This window comes from Euprymna scolopes, chromosome 31, assembly GCF_053919585.1.
Source record: "Euprymna scolopes isolate OS-2025 chromosome 31, ASM5391958v1, whole genome shotgun sequence".
Taxonomy (NCBI): domain Eukaryota; kingdom Metazoa; phylum Mollusca; class Cephalopoda; order Sepiida; family Sepiolidae; genus Euprymna; species Euprymna scolopes.
In genome coordinates, this window is record NC_136512.1 from 42,270,410 (window position 1) to 42,287,559 (window position 17,150).

The window sequence follows — 17,150 nt, forward strand, 5'->3', positions numbered from 1 at the left end:
TAAAAGTCCAACGGACCTGTTTAAGGGAAAGTATGGTGATAGATTCCCCTCCCACGAACTAAATATGAGTACAATTAGGTAATCTATTTTTGCAATCAACTCGGTAGATAAATAAACATTTATGGACGAGAAAAAAAAAAAAAAAAAGAAGCTAGCATTTAATACAACAGAAATACATAAATTAAATACTGAAATAAAATGTAGTTATTAATATTTGAATCTTAAAATAAAAAGTGCGAATTAGTAGAGAAAAAAAAATCACTTATCACAACAACGCATTCCGTCTCCAAACTAGTGAAGAATTTAACTTTTAATAGCGTTCAGAAGATTTTTTTTTTTTTTTTTTTTTAAATTAACCGTTAAGAGAAAGCGTGATTTTATTCTGAACTTTAACTAATCACGTTTTAAGCAACTTATGATATAAAACAAAATCGGATGGGGGGGGGTTCTTCCGAAGTTAGTTGGTGACGTTATAAGTAATTGCGAGATAAGATGGGAGCCAGAAATTAGGGGTGGGGGACTGAAAATGATAATATAATGGATTGATTATACATAAGGGGCTACTAATTGGGACCACCCCTAAGAAAGATTAAAATGTTGGTCTACGTTGCATTTGAACTTCTGCATATCAGTGCAGTTTGGGAAGCAGGCGACATCCGGTACGTGTACTGGGCTGATCACTGAAGTGTGGTGTCTGCTTAGATGCTGCACTCAAATTAATTGTCCTTAGTCAATGGAGGGGGGAGACCCTTCTATACTAAGGCAATTGTATTTTTGCAGAATGCCCCTTTTGAGGGGAGCTGGTTATCTCCCACATTAAACCGACCTTGTGTCACATTTTGTTTTGTGGGAAACAAATAGATTACCAGTTTGGGAAGCAGGCAGCAGGAAGAGAATTCCAAAGTTTAGCTGTTCTAGGGAAGAAGCTATTTGAGTAGAAAACTTTCTGACATTTATTAGGGACCTCAACATTGAAGGGGTGTGATTTTGTTGCTAAGCAAGTTTGTCGGGGATATGTACGTTGAGGGGGCACAACTGCAATTAGTTCATCAGAGCAGATTCCATTAAAATATTTGTAAAATAGGCACAGAGATACATTGCAGCAATAGGACAGGGGTTGGAACCTAGTTGACAAAATGGGACATAATTAGATTGCAGACCCTTTTTTTTTTTTTTTTTTTTTTTTTTTTTTTTTTTTTTTTTTTTTTGGACCCTATCCAAACTTACTTAGTGGTAAGTATGGCATAATCACGTTGACACACCGGTTCCCGCTGAATCGCCAAAGTTAAGTAATGCTGAACCTGGTCAGTACAAAATGAGTGACCATTTTAGACTTCCAGGTGCTGTATGAGCTCTCTGCTTATCTCGGCATTGTTTCCAGTTGTCCTGGACTTCTTGCCATTGGACTCCAACACTGCCGATTCAGGAGAGGTGTGGTTGGAGATTTTTGCAACCCTTGCCTCATAATTACATGCGCAGTTGCCCCTACAGTGGGTATCCTTTGTCTTTTGAGACTGAACGGAGGTATCGGATCGAAGAGGGAGAGACTAGTGGTAGATGCACCAGATCATACGTGGCAACAATACTCCATACATGGGCGAATGGTAGCATTATAGAGGTACAGGATATTCTCGGGTGTGAGCAGTTTTCTAGCATGATAGAGGGAGCCCACCTTACTTGCAGCAGCCTTTGCAATGTCCTCAATGTATTTATTCTAGTTCATATTTCCTGTGAATGTTAAGCCGAGGAGTTTGAAGGAAGAATTTTCATGTAGAGTGTTATTTTTCATGTATGTCGGTAATTAGAGAGGTTTCTTGTAATTGTTAAAGGAGAGCAGCTTAGTCTTACATTAAATGTCACCGTCCATTTATGTCTCCATTCAACTATGGTCTGGAGGTCATTTTCTAATAATTAAGCCATTATCTTGGATTTATGTACATCTGTTCTTCCATCATGCATGTTATAGCGTGATGTATCATCAGCAAGTATACCCATCTGGGACTCGATATTATCAGGGAGGTCATTGATGATAATAATAGTGGTTCAAGGATCGACCCCTGAAGCATTCCCCCATTAATGTTATGTTGCTTGGATAAATGTCCATCAATGACAATCTGGATGGTCCTATTGTCTAAGAAGGATCTAATTATATTTAATATTCGTCCAGTCATACCATATGATTTGATTTTTATTAGCAGCCTTTCATGCCAGACTATCAAAGGCCTTGAATATTTACAGTAAAGTTGTTTTTTGTTTAAACAAAATAATACATTTCCACTAAGATTCAAATAAAAATGGGTTTATTATATTGCGTGATCATTATTTTATAAATACTGAAAATTTCATTAAAATTGGTTAATTTCCTGATTTTTGGTGAATTTTTAAGTAAAGGAAAAGGTCAAAATGTTTATACATCATTAGAACAAGCCATTTAAAACCTTAATACAACATGGTTCTTTGAAATACTGTGTGTCTGTCTATCTATATATATATAAAAGGCAAAATGTGTGTGACCATTTCGTGTATGTCTCGCAAAGGGTCGTTACTCGGGGTCGTTACTATCGCTTAAAACTGTTTATGTATATAAACAGTTTTAAGCGATAGTAACGACCCCGAGTAACGACCCCTATATCATAATATCTAGGATTTGGGAAAGCGCGTCGCGTCTAGATTTATTTACGTCGACTTTTACAAAATTATTGCTATTTTGGCTTCTCACGTGTTGATTCGGCTTTTTCGTATAAAAAGCAAAACTAATTCAAAAGCTAACAAGTTGTTCTCGGCATCACGCCGGGAAACGTCCAGAAGCAATCAGCTTTGATCAATCTTGTATATCAGACAGTTGCTATTCAATCTGGACAATTGGGAGCTGCTTTCCCCTCCCCAACACTGTTGGGGGAAAAAACAGTAAAATTTGGGTAAACAAACCCAAATGCTGCGTTACTTCTATTTGACCTTCTTAATTAATCAGCAGAGTTAAATTTTATTGCGCATGCCTGTTTTTATAGTTAAATAAATAAATTCAAGCCTGTCTATGTTGTACGTTGCGGTGGCCCAATGGTTAACGTCGCACGTTTTTTTTTTGTTTTTTTTTCACACATTAATTTCCAACTCAAGGGTATGGGTTCGATCCTCATACTCTCCTACCAAAACATTTTTTTTTATTATTTAACCCCCCCCCCCCTCCCCGGAGTTTTGATTTACCTCAAGACACCCGGGCATTGCTGGGTACCCCCCCCCGCTAGTCTTCTATATATATAAAAGGCAAAATGTGTGTGACCATTTTGTGTATGTCTCGCAAAGGCTTCTTTCGCACACGCTCCCGGGGGGGGGGGTACTATCGCTTACAACTGTTTATATACCCCCTATATAATAATATCTAGGATTTGGGAATGCGTGTAGCGTCTAGATTTATTTACGTCGATTTTTACAAAATTATTGCTATTTCAGTCTGTCTTGTGTTCATTCAGCTTTTTCATATAAAAAGCGAAACTAATCCAAAGCTAAGCGCCACTGTTCCCGGCAATCGCACCGGGAAACGTCCAGAAGTAATCAGCTTTGATCAATGTGGGGCTAAACTCCTTATATCCCCTTTCATTTGGGGAGCCGGTTTCCTCCCTTCACCATCATCTTAGGGAAGCGAAAACTGCACCGCATTGAAACAAAGTAAACAAACCCCAAAAAGCTGTCACGCATTAATTAAAATACTGCTATGTCATGTTGTAACGGTCTCGCGATGACCTCATTTAGTGGTTATCTGTCAATCAAACCTCTTTCACTCGCTTTATAAGCCTTATTTTAACACTATAATCAATTGCTCTTACTCTTGGCCTAGACGGTTAAGTGGTTGGAGTTTTTTTCACCTCCGCGTCAAGGCTCCTGGGTTCAATCCAGCCTCACGACCAAAACTATTTTTTTTTTTCTTTTACATCTTTAAACACCCGGACAACGTTTCTTTATTTTGTTTACTTCGCTTATTCTTTAGTTTACTTCCCCCCCCCCCTACATACAGCGTTTTTTTTTTTTTTTTTTCCAACATCGTTTCAGGGTTATTACTTATCCCCCCCCATACACACACCTACAAACACCCGGGCAACGCCGGGTACCCCCGCTAGTATATATATATAAAATGGAAATGATTTTTCTCCTGCAACTATTGACATTATAAAATAAACATTTTCCATACACAACTTTTATGTTCACCACGTACAGTTACTACTAAAGCGTGTTCCTAACCTACTATACATACATTTTGTCCCTATTTTACAATTTCTATTTTTTTATTCTAGTAAACATACTCTCTCAAATCCGTAATCCCACCAAGAGAGTAGTAAAGGCTTTCACCCTGATGCAATTCACTCCTGTTTCAAAATCAATTATCTTCATAGGGTAACGTTTTTCACATATAACTGATTTGATTTTCTACGTATTACTATTTTATACATATGTGACCTACTCACTGTACTTGGGCACTGATGATACACACTCTGTTTGGTGGTTTGGCTTAATTTAGGACCTCAAAATTAGTAATGTGGTCCTGCCAACAGATTCCCAGGTGCTTGGGATAACAAAAGAAAATGATAAATACATTTTCTATGTTTATAAAAAGTTTCATTATTATTTGGAAGCTAGAAATACAAAAACTGACAGTTTCAAATGTGTATTGTGAACTTTTGCGGGGCATTGTATATGAAAATGTCCGCCTCATGATGAGTAAAATTAATTCCCTGAACAAATCAGTTTTGCACCACTTAGGTTAAAGCCAAGATATAATGCTACTAAATTTTCATTTGGAATTCTTATTCTAATTTTCATCAAAATCAATTACATTATTTGGATTCTAAAAGAAATGTCTAAAATTTAAGCTTAAAGAGTCTTAAGAAGAAATTGAAATTCAGGAATCTGAATCAAACACCATGCAACTTTTGCTATTTGTTTAGAAAAGTTAACAGAAAAAGAGGTGACAAAACAAATTTACAACAAAAACCTTTTATCAAATACAAGAAAATTTAATCTATTGATCCGCCCAGCTTTTAACATTTAATATTTTTCAATATTTTTTTTTTTTTTTTTCTGGAGCTGTACAAATCTGACAGATTCAACATGGCGCTTGATTTTACTTGATGTTGTTCAGCAATACAGAAATTCAAAACTAAAACAAAAAATGTTCAGCAATACAGAAATTCAAAACTAAACAAAAAAATGTTCAGCAATACAGAAATTCAAAACTAAACAAAAAAATGTTCAGCAATACAGAAATTCAAAACTAAAAAAAAAATGTTCAGCAATACAGAAATTCAAAACTAAACAAAAAAATGTTCAGCAATACAGAAATTCAAAACTAAACAAAAAAATGTTCAGCAATACAGAAATTCAAAACTAAAAAAAAAATGTTCAGCAATACAGAAATTCAAAACTAAACAAAAAAATGTTCAGCAATACAGAAATTCAAAACTAAACAAAAAAATGTTCAGCAATACAGAAATTCAAAACTAAACAAAAAAATGTTCAGCAATACAGAAATTCAAAACTAAACAAAAAAATGTTCAGCAATACAGAAATTCAAAACTAAACAAAAAAATGTTCAGCAATACAGAAATTCAAAACTAAACAAAAAAATGTTCAGCAATACAGAAATTCAAAACTAAAAAAAAAAATGTTCAGCAATACAGAAATTCAAAACTAAAAAAAAAATGTACCAATAACTCTCCTCAAATTTTTAAATTGTAAAATATACAACATCAAGGCCTTGCATCAAGTAAAATCTGATGCTATGTTAAATCTGTTGGGTTTACACTGCTCCAAAGGCAACACTACAAAAAAAAAATAACTCCTCTGAATCGCCATTGGATATTCTCATTGCAGACGTGCTCGGGCAGGGTAATTCCACACATCCAACAGAGTATTTTGATTTCCATAATATTGAATCTTCACTCGTTGATTAGCATTTGGAGTTGTATGAAACAATGGGTTTCAAGTTTGGCAACTATCTAAAGTCAGATTTACCAATCTTGTAACAGATGATGATGGTGGTGGTGGTGTGCCACTTGAGTAGCATTGCATTGATATGTGCAGCAATTGTGAGAAGGTTGCCATCATCACTGAGTGGTGAACTGAGATAGTTGAACATAGAAGACTGTCAACTTGAATGATGCCGTGTTCATTTATAACAGTGATTAAATATTTTAGCATTCTGTTGCAAACTAAACTGCGCCAGCATGTTTGTTCAGAACTGGACTTGATGCAGGTCAGATTTGGTGTTTAAGGCGAGCTGAACCTCATCTGCATACAAGTGTCCAAAGCATGGGCTAGGCAAGACTGAAAAGACAGAGCTTTGCTTCCATACACTATATGGTGGCCCCGGGATACGTTTTTTTCAGGTTACGATGTGGAATACAATGTTTTTCTGGCGCCTGGTTATGGTATTTTCCCTGCCTTACGATTTTATTTATAATGTTATTTGGTTATATACACGTGTATTATAAACTGTAGTGTTTTGTTATTAATTTTTAAAATGTACTATATAAAATTTTTCTTACACCCCGCCATACAGCGATTTGACCTTACAATTCCAACCCTGGAATAGATTAATGCCATATCCTGGGGTGCTACTGTGTGTGTATATATATATATATGTATATACCTAACTTATATATATATATATTAGCAGGGAGACTGGAAGTTGTCCGAGATTGAATGATGATTAACAAATATTCCACCGTCTCGTACTTTCATTGTCATCAAAATCGGTGAAATCACCCTTTTTTTTAATCAAATCGATTAGTTACTCTAGTTAGGAATTTGGCCTTTTGGCCAAGATCAAAGTGTAGTATCTGTTCTTCAGATGCTGCACTTCTATTTCTTGTTCTCTTTCGGTGGAGGAGCAGTCCTTCACAACCGAGATAATTTTTTATTTTTGTACCTTTTCTCCACGTTAAAAAAACGACCCTGGTGTCTAACTCTGTCCCGTGGGGAGGCATTGTAAATAGGTACTCTAGTTAGGGATATCTACCCCCCACCCCACCTCCACTCCAGTATAATGGGAGGAAGCTTCACATGCCTCCCCACAGTGACTTGGTCCACAATACATTGTAGTCTACATGGCACTGTAAAGAATCCACTGTTTTTATAAACTTATCTGTAAATAATGGCTTCACTTAGAGTTTAAAATGTAGAAGTGTCATGGTTCAATTGTGCTATAAACAAAAACATTAATTTTGAATGCAACCCTGTCTCAAAAGAATTTGTAGGTAATTTTATAGACTGGGCCCTTCTGCTTGTATGGGGATAAAACTTCTCAAATGCACTTGTGATGTTAGGTTGTATAAAAGTGTTAACTTTGATCAAAATCGAACTTCTTCCTTAATCAGATTTTCTTGATTATCGATACAGATGCATTCTGATACAAAACTTATGTAAGAACATTTCCAGACATATAAGGTATCTTTGTGTGAAATTTCCAAAAAAAATTAGCCTAGCCATTTTGGAATCTATAAGAAATGAACTCTCACATGCACACAGTTACTTTTATATAATAGAGATTGAGATATAAAAAAACATTGTTAAACACACAAAAAAAAAAAGAAATCAGGCAGGTAAGTAGTAAAATAACTTTTTATTGATTTTGGTAATAGAAATTTGTTGACTTTTTTTTTTTTTTTTTTTTTTTTCTGTTGATAATCACCCAATGTTTTCAGTTTTGATGTGCTTAATGAAAAAATATATCAGCTTAGAGAAGGCACTAAGACTAAGTTTAAATAAAGATTCAAGTGAGAAATAATTTTGTCAAAAGAACAAAAAAAAAAAAATTATTAAGTTTTAATAGCATTAACTTGTTTTCTACTTGATGTCTCAAAGACATTCAACAATACGGAGTGGTTGATCTATCCCCCATAGATTAAATAAGAGTTCAATTCCAAATTCTGTCCGGTTTCTTGAGTTCAGTAAAAAGATTAACAAGTTTGAAAAGATTCTCCTTAAGAAGTTTATAAGTTACATCAACCAAAATGTTGTGATAATAACAATTAAGATGACGATAGTAGTCTGAATAATTCAAATCATTCTTATTTCAAAAATACTAATCTTATTAATATATATATATATATATATATATGGATCAATGAGAAAGTTTTGTTGCATGTTTATGATAAACTTATAAATGAAATGTTTATTATTAACACTTTTATTTCAAGTAGAGAACTTCTCAAAGTGATAATTAGCCAGCTAGTATACACGTATATATTATAGCCAATATGTGTTGTGTGCAGGCATCAATTTTCCACGGTTTGTCTTCTTACAAAATTGATGATATTGTAGTTACACATTAACATGGACTCCACGTTGTATATGAAAGTCTCGCAATGAAACAAAGGAAAGAAATTTGACTCATTTTTTTTTTTCTTTTTTTGTTATTGAAATAAGATATTTATTTATGGTACTTTCCAAACTATGCCTGCATCTTAGTTTTACAATTCTCTTCATTTGCCATGTCGATAACAAAACTCTGCCATGTTGAACATGTTTATTCTCCTCTTACGTTGACATGTCCCGTCAAGTTTTTCAAGTCTCTCATACTCTCGGCACATACTTTTCCTTCCTTCCTTGCTGTCACCACTAATATGTTTTTTTAAATCTTTGCTTTTCTTTCCGTTACTATGTCTGCAGTTTGCCCCATTGTACACTGTCACTCAACCATTTTTTTTTTTTTTTTTTTTTTTTTTCAAAGTTCGGATTGCATCTTGTTCCTTTCGCACTCCTACACGTGTGTGTGTGTGTGTGTGTGTGTGTGTGTGTGTGTGTTTCCAAGTTGCTCTCTCGGCCCACACAATTCCCTTTTTTCTCTCTGCTTTTCTTTCCCTTCCTCCGCTGTCACGTCACCTTGCACATCAGCTTGATCATCTGCATACGTGGCATGCCACTGCTGCACAATGGGCTGGCAAGTGAACATATGGATTTTTAGCAACTTCCTCAAATCATTATGAAACCTATATATTTGAATAGCTCCGTCTGAGGTTTCAAAAAAAAAAAATGGGCTCATTTGTCTTCTAACTCCAATTATTTCTCAAGATATGCCCATTTGAAGTTCACGAATTTCGAATTTTTGCAAAATTGTGACTACAGTGATTTTTTACCAAGGAGTAAATTTGAGTACACTTGAAGAATTACTCCAAATTTCTTCCAGAAATCCATAAATATGTCCTATAAGCACCTTAGATAATGTCAAAGGCCCTAAATTTAATTCATTATAAAAAATGGAACATATGAACAAGTTTTTGACCTTTTTTTTTTTTTTTTTTTTTTTTTTTTTTTTTTTTTAACAAAATTTACCATAAAAATGAGCATTTTTTTTTTTTTCCAGGAATAAAAGCCCAAAATTTGCCCGCGATTGGTACATTTTAACAAAAGATTGCAAAAACACTGAGATTAAATTTCTCATCCTTCAGAAATAAGAATCTAGACATAGAAAGCAATAATAATCAAATTGGGTGAAAAAAATCACTCTCAGGAACCATTTTAATTCTAACATACTGAAAAAATTTGAACTTGCTATTTTTCCGTAATTTTGGACAATCTACAATAACCATTTAAACTATAAATCCAGGTAATTCTTGTCATTCTTGATCAAATTTCATAATTCAGACCACTTTTCTGATGCACATTTTACATACAACTAAATGTCGCCAACATTCAAACTTTTTACACTTCATCCATCCAGCGCAGCTGCAGCTAAGATTGAACTCACTACATGAGTTTGTAGTGTAATTCAGATCTTGTCGGTAGCTGAATACTTGATGCTTCACCAGGGCTATCAAGGGTATTTTTTATCGTGACGCCATCACCAGACGGGGTGCCAACCATGGCTTAAGAGAGTCCCATCTGCCTTTGAGAGAAGGATAGATCGTGCCAGTTTCTCAACCTGGTATTTTACCTTGTGTAATTGTTTAAAAATTCATAATGATTTTTTAATTAATTGAATGAATCCTACACATAGAAATATATAAACAGCCAATCTTTATAAAGATATATATTCTGAGAAAATATACAGATCAGATGAAAGTCTCTTAAATATTTTACATTACAAAAATGTTATTAGAAAATTTACTCTTTTAACATTATTTTCAAATTGAGAAATAAGGACTGATAATTTTGAAAGCGAATTTGCACAAGAAAATCATTGAAAGCTGTTAATTTACATAAATTGATCACAACTATGGCTTTTTTTTTTTTTTTTTTTTTTTTTTTTTTTTTACCAAAATATTAATTATGGCAGTTTTAAAGATTTTCCATTAATTACTCATAGGTGTACCTGATTATGCGATGTTATTTTTATAATTGGTTTGAAACACATTTCATTGTTGAAGGCTTTTTATTTTGACCAGCTCAAACATGATTTTTTTTTTTTTTTTTTTTTTTTTTTTTAACCTTGTCAAATGATCTTTTCTTTGCCAATTACCCCCCCTCTCTAGTTGATGTGCTTAAACATGTTGGATCAGAGGTCATTGCCTACCCCATGTTCTATTTCTCTCACTCTGTCCACTAATATCATTTCAGATTCAACCTAGCCATTCATTCTATTAATATTGACTGGTTGACATATTTGCTCTAAATGTTTTTCCACTAACCTGCCCTATTTCTGATTTCTTCCCCAAGTCTTCAATATTATATGAGTGTTCCTTCTGAATGATAATCAGCAGTTATTTTCAGGTTGGAGTGATGTCATGTTGAATCCTGTGTTGTCAATGGTGTTCACATTTACATTGATATATAAACAAAACAATCTATTCCCAATAGTTTTATCTACATTTGTTCAAAGAGATGCAGGTGGGGGTGTTCGCTGCTTAGTCAATAACTTGATTAGTTATACTATGAAGAATCTTATTTTAAAATATTGAATGATCTTGTGGCTGTGGAGTCTGTAGTCCAAATGTTTGATGACTTATCCAATTTTAAATTGGAATTGTGAAAGGTTCAATTCTGATTTGGATATCTTCTTTCACAAGTAATTTACATAATTCATAAAGACTAGAAATTATGTTTTGATCTTAAAGTTAATTGAATGCTCAACTTAAATTGGACTGTTTTTGCGGATAGCTAATATAATTTTTTTTGTTTGCATATTATGAATATTAAATACATGTCTTTTTTTTTCTATCAATAACTAAAAGCTTTTTCAATAATATGTACTATATTTAGTGGCACTATAATCTAAAACAATTAGTTTAAAGTTCCCAAAATCCATACTAGAATTGTCTATATTGACCTGGGTGCAATGGATAAAATGCTAAGTGATCATCAATTCTAAGTGACGGTCCTCTGGAAGTTGAAAATTTAATCGTCAATACAAGCAATACTAAGAATGTGATTAAGAATCGTGACTACTACCGGATCATGGTCGATGGTGTAAGAACAAATAAATTGCCTTCATGAATTAAGAGTTCAGTTTGCAATTGCATACAAATTCCAGAATTCAACATGATCTGTCTGAAAAAGGTAATCGTATTGATCAAAACATTGTTAGAATAACGTTCAAGAATAATCAAAATAATTCAAATTAGTAATCATCTCAAAAATTGCAAAACATAATTCCAGTTCTAATTTTTAAAACAATAAGTCAGCTTCATATACAGTATCTGACTAGTTTGATTTGAATGTGAAAGCCATACAAAAGAAATTCAGCTTGTAAATATGCAGAAAGAAGCTTTGTGTCATTGAATACTTTTTCTGACTGTTTATTGTGAATGTCCACTAACATGGCATTTATAAGTACTTAATTCCTTTCAATTTTTGTGTTAATTGCCAGTGACATTTCTTCCTGTGTTAGTTTTACCCTGAAATCATAATCTGTAGATGTTAGTTTTACTGATAGTTTAAAAACAAAATTTGTTATTATTTTATCATTAGCACCAGAAACGAAAAAATTCAGTTATAAATAAAAAAATAAATAAAAATATTGTTTTTGGAATTAGAAATTTGGTTAAAATTTTTCTCTTCTACCAATATCCTAAAAAATTCTGATTCTTAATTCCAATTAATTATCCCAACAATAATTATTATTACACAATAAAACATTAAATAAAAATTAAATTTTAAAAACAAATAAATGTTTACTTTATAAAGTAAATGTATCTATTTATTAAAAGAAAACTTTTGTTAGCCCTTGTTTTCATCCCAGAGTTTAAAAGAATTTATTCCATAAGTAATTTAAGTTGTGCGTGTGTGTAAATGTATCTGTAGATAGGTATTTGTGTATAAAGTTAACTGAAAGTTATTTGAAATTTAAAAATAATCAAACTTTTTCATTTGCAATGTTATTCTTTTTTGTTCAATCACCTTATTACTACTACTAATAATAATATCAATAAAACTATTGCATAAATATTTATAAAAAAAATAGAATAAAATTATAAATGAATCATACAGAATATTAATTTCTTAGAAATACTTTATAAAATAAGTATGCAAATAAATCCTAACCATAGCTGTGGTTGAGTGATTTCTGGTCATTATATATAGAAAGTATTTAAAAATATTTTGCTGTTTCATTGAAGCCTGAAGTGTTTTGAAATAAATTTAGTTTGGATAAATGGCAAAAATAGTTGCATTTATTTAGATGTAGATTCTCTAACCCTTTCTTTCCATAGGAAACGCAAACATTTATATAAAAACAAAAAGTAAGCGATAGTTATAAAATATATTTATTAGTTTGATATTTACCAAAGAAGAAAATGTGATCCTTTTTGAATAAAACAAAGCACCTATTTTTGATTTTTCTAAATCGATGTAACATGTTTTCTGTTCAATACATAATTATTAGTTTTACATATAAAAACAAAAAATGCAAATGCATCAATTTTTTTGTAAATTTCTGTACCCTTGTTATTGTTTATTTATTTAACAATAGTGCAGAAAAAAGGTTTTAATATTGAATATAAAACAAATTGTTGAAAAATTCCAGTAATATTAAAATAATAGGCAAATATTATCTGCTTCAGTAATATTCCTAATTATATTTTTCCAAATTTGAATAATTTTATAAATTTAAAAACTAATTTTCAACAGTTATTTTCAGAAAAACTTGTTTGCTTACTTTTCAACAAATTCTTTTTAAACAATTATTTAAATATTTTATCGGGTTTTCCATCCCAATCAATAAGAATTCTAATAAGTTGGTCTATTATGTTTTGTTTTAATATTTGTCAAACCATTATGTAGCAAAAATTACCTCCCATGCTCATTTGTTTTGTAAATGTTGCTTTCAATTTTTTTTTTTTTTCACACAAATATTTTAATAAATTCTACATTTTTTTTTTTTTTTAAATTCAAAGTTAATTATTTTAGATTTCACATCTGTAAACATGGTTTTTATTATGACTATATTGATACTTTAAATTGACTGATATTGATACTTGCTATGCGACTTCTTGGCAAACGGATAAACACACATAGCAATATAAATAGATTTGGTGACTACAACTTTCACATATTTAAACAGAATTTACTCTACTTTTTTTTTCTTATTTTTTTTTAGGATTTACAAAATATTGTTTTTTGTTGTTTACAACAACAAAAAAATTCAGATTGATCAAACATTTTGTGTGAACATGTTAAAGATCGTTATACTGGCAAGGTTTGAGATGTAGTGCAGATCTGTAAAGAAGTTAGCTTGACCTTATCAGGGTGAATGCCTTTTCAGCAGCAACAATATTAGAAACGATACTCTATCAGCTGCTTTCATTTGCTTTAATATATACTAAATTGTTGCCCTTAGTGTTAGGCACAAAGAAATGTTATCAACATAGACATTAAAAAAAACACACATACTATTTTCATATTATTTGGATTGTTCGGACTAATGTTCTCATCTTGAGTGTTATTATGAATTATTATGACTGTTTTATATATTCCATTATTATACCACGTTTTGGTCAATGTAACCTTCAATCTTCTTCAGAAGTATTTTGTCAAACTCGGGTATCTGCGGTCAGGGTTGACAGAATACGAGTATGCTACTCCCATGGATTAAATGAGGGGTTCCATTCCAAATTCCAAATTCACAAGTTTAACAGAAAGATTTTCCAAGTTTGACAAAATACACCCGAAGGTCTGAGATTACATCGTCTGAAACATTGTGAGAATAGCACTCAAGATGAGAACAGTGGTTCAAGTGATATAAATTATCAATGCTCATCGCAAAAATTCAGAAACATTGTATATTTCATTTTTTTTTTTTTTTTCGTATCCAAAGAAGTATGTTCTAATTTTAATATAAATATACAAAAATGAATAATGCTGTAAAAAAAATTCTTTTTCAAAATACACAATGTATGAAAAAGTATCTAGACAAAACTTATTTTGTATTTTATATCCATTAATGTATTTTATTATATATTTTTTCTGAATGGGTCACGGAGTACTTTGTTCCATCATAAATTTGATACTTTCAATTGTTTTCTTATCTTTCAATTGGTTTCTGCTCAGTCAAATACAAGTCATGTTCTTATGATTCTTCAGGAATTCTCTACAAGTTTTCATTGACCTCATCTTCACATTACCTTTGTTGTTGCCTTTCAAAAAGCTGACTATGATGCTAAGCAATAAGCACCCAATACCCCACTACCCTGCAAGTCATTACAAACTGGATGAGGTATGTAGTATGTAGATTTATGATGACTTTCTCTCTACTATTAAACTGCACTTGACCTGACCCCCACTCCCCACCTTTGCTTTTGCATATTTTTTTTTTATTATTGGTAAACAAAAAAATAAATGTAAAGAGGACAATTAAGCATTGGGTTTGCTTGCCATTTTTATTGCTAAGCCTTCGAAATCATTACAAAAATTAACGATCATTCAATTGTATATTGTATATATGTATATGTGTCATATATATATATATATATATATATATATATATATATATATATAATATGAAACAACGATTTTAAATAATTCAGAGTGAGTATGAGAATCGATTTTCAAAAGTGAAGCTCAATATTTAAACAAAATCTTATGCTTTGAAATGTTTGGTTGTGCAATAAGGGGTTTATTGAATCAGCTAAACTAGATATTTTATTTTTATTATCCCTAAAACTTAAATTAGGCATATATGTCTATATGTAAATGTCTTTACAGTGGTAACTAAAAATGCATGCTTCAAAAAAGTAAAAAATTCTTACAGTTGTAATATCTTGTAGTATATAAAACTAATTATAATGGGAGTAATAATTATTAGATCAAATCAGCCTAAACATTACCCCCCCTCTAAAAACAAAGTGCAAAAAAGTTACATGTGAAGGCAATTTTAATTGCTGTGAGCCTCATTTCAACAGCTGCATCATAAAATCTTAATATTATCCATAGCACATGAGATACAAATAGATTTTTCTTTTAATAAAGAGTAAATCAATAAAAAGCAAACAGTTTGATAATAGGGCAAAAAATTTCTTTAGTTTTAAAAATTTTTATTTTTTTTCCAACTTATAATTCTTATATTGATTCTTTTTCTTCAATAAGTTTTCTTACAATTTAAGGCATTTATACAAATTGAATGTTCAAGTACACATCACATTTTTTTTTTTTTTAAGACTTTATTGATTTTTTTTTTTTTTTTAACATAAGCTCTTCTGAAAAAGTTCTGCTAATTAGCATTTAGTTGCGTGTTAATTGCTAATCTTCCTGGACTATAAGACAATTACAATCCAGCCTTGGTTAATTTCACAATCATCTGGTTTTTACTTAGGGGCATGCTGAGATCTGGAGATGTCCAATTTAGATTTTGATTGTATGTCCCCCTCCCTCTCACCAATCCACCAAAGACTTGAGTATGATGCCTAAAATACCATAAAATATTATGGGAAAGAAAATGAAGAGATATCACATGAAAAATCGATGTATTCAATTTTAATAAAGATCAAAAACTAAAATTGATTGAGAAAATGCAGGAATGAACAGCCACTTCTGCTTGTTGCTTTTTTTTTTTTTTCTGATGGATGCACTGCAATTAACATATGAGGGGGTGCAAGTAAAAGTAGCACCATCGTACTGCTCAAAGCAATATCTGTACTGTTATATCTATATATGTGTGTTTATATGTATATATAAGGAATAAAGCACTAACAATTGTTTCTGCCATTGTGCTTTTTAGCCTCCATAACCAGATTCATCAGTGCTAAACTTTTTAAATTACCATTTCTTTTTCATTCTCCATATGACCACCCCCTCTTCCTTTTGCATGCCACTCTTTTGCATTTTGGGGAAATTTCATATTCTGTGAAAGCACTGTAAGTCGTCTAGTTTTGATTTTATTTGTGAAACAAAAAAAAAAAAAGGAAAATGTTAAATGTTTTAATATTTTATCCATCGAAATTTTTTTTTTTTTTTTTTTTTTTTTGTGGTGATGGTTGTATTAAATGGTGGGTGTGATTTGTTTTGGTTTTCTGTTGATTATATTTCCAGTCACATAAAATGCTGAGATTGACAAGTGTTTGTCAAAGCAACATTTATGCTTGTAATACAAACTAACATTTTTGCATTCTAAGAGGCAAGATTTTTTTTTTTTTTTTTTTTTTTTTAATGCATTGAAATAGACGGCAAATGAAAAGATAAATTATCTTCTCTTCTATATAATATTTTGATTGCAGAAATTCCCCCTCTGGACTAAAATATCATAGGTTTTCAACAACAGATGCCACATACAAATTTATTATGTCTAGACTATTAATCACTAACTTTTAGACACATTTAGTCATAATAAAATCCTACATTACATCCTAGCAGCAACATCATTACAATCACAACCATCTTTAGAAGTAGTTCCAATTTTTCCCTCTAAACAAGTCCTTCTACCACCCCAACTCATCACTGGGAGGAATTCTGCACTTTCAACAGATTTGGGGTTGCACCCTTATTAACTGGATCCTATACTTAGACATGCCTTGATCTTTCCATTTCTAAATTAAAAAATAATAAATTCTCCCTTCTCACATTCCACCAAATCTCATTGGCTGAGAGCTGACAATTCGCTCATTCCAGAATCTAAATCTTATTACAAAAACGAACGCTCCAGAAATTTTCAAATATATCATCACTTATTAAATACTGTTTTCTGACACATCGGCACATGCTGATAATAATTTGTTTCATCTTTATTT

The 17,150-nt window shown here is 31.7% G+C and overlaps 1 protein-coding gene across 2 annotated transcripts in view; it reads left to right on the forward strand.

Moving 5' to 3' along the window:
- Positions 1 to 17,150, forward strand: part of LOC145255715 (E3 ubiquitin ligase Rnf121-like) — a 66,618-nt gene that overhangs the window by 8,666 nt on the left and 40,802 nt on the right. The window contains exon 2 of one of the 2 annotated variants that reach the window (XM_080114310.1): positions 14,512 to 14,644. The exons of the other annotated variant lie outside the window; for it this stretch is intronic. Coding sequence (XP_079970436.1) covers positions 14,582 to 14,644 — 63 coding nt within the window. The 5' untranslated portion in view covers positions 14,512 to 14,581. The remainder of the gene's footprint in view (positions 1 to 14,511; positions 14,645 to 17,150) is intronic. 2 annotated transcript variants of the gene reach the window in all.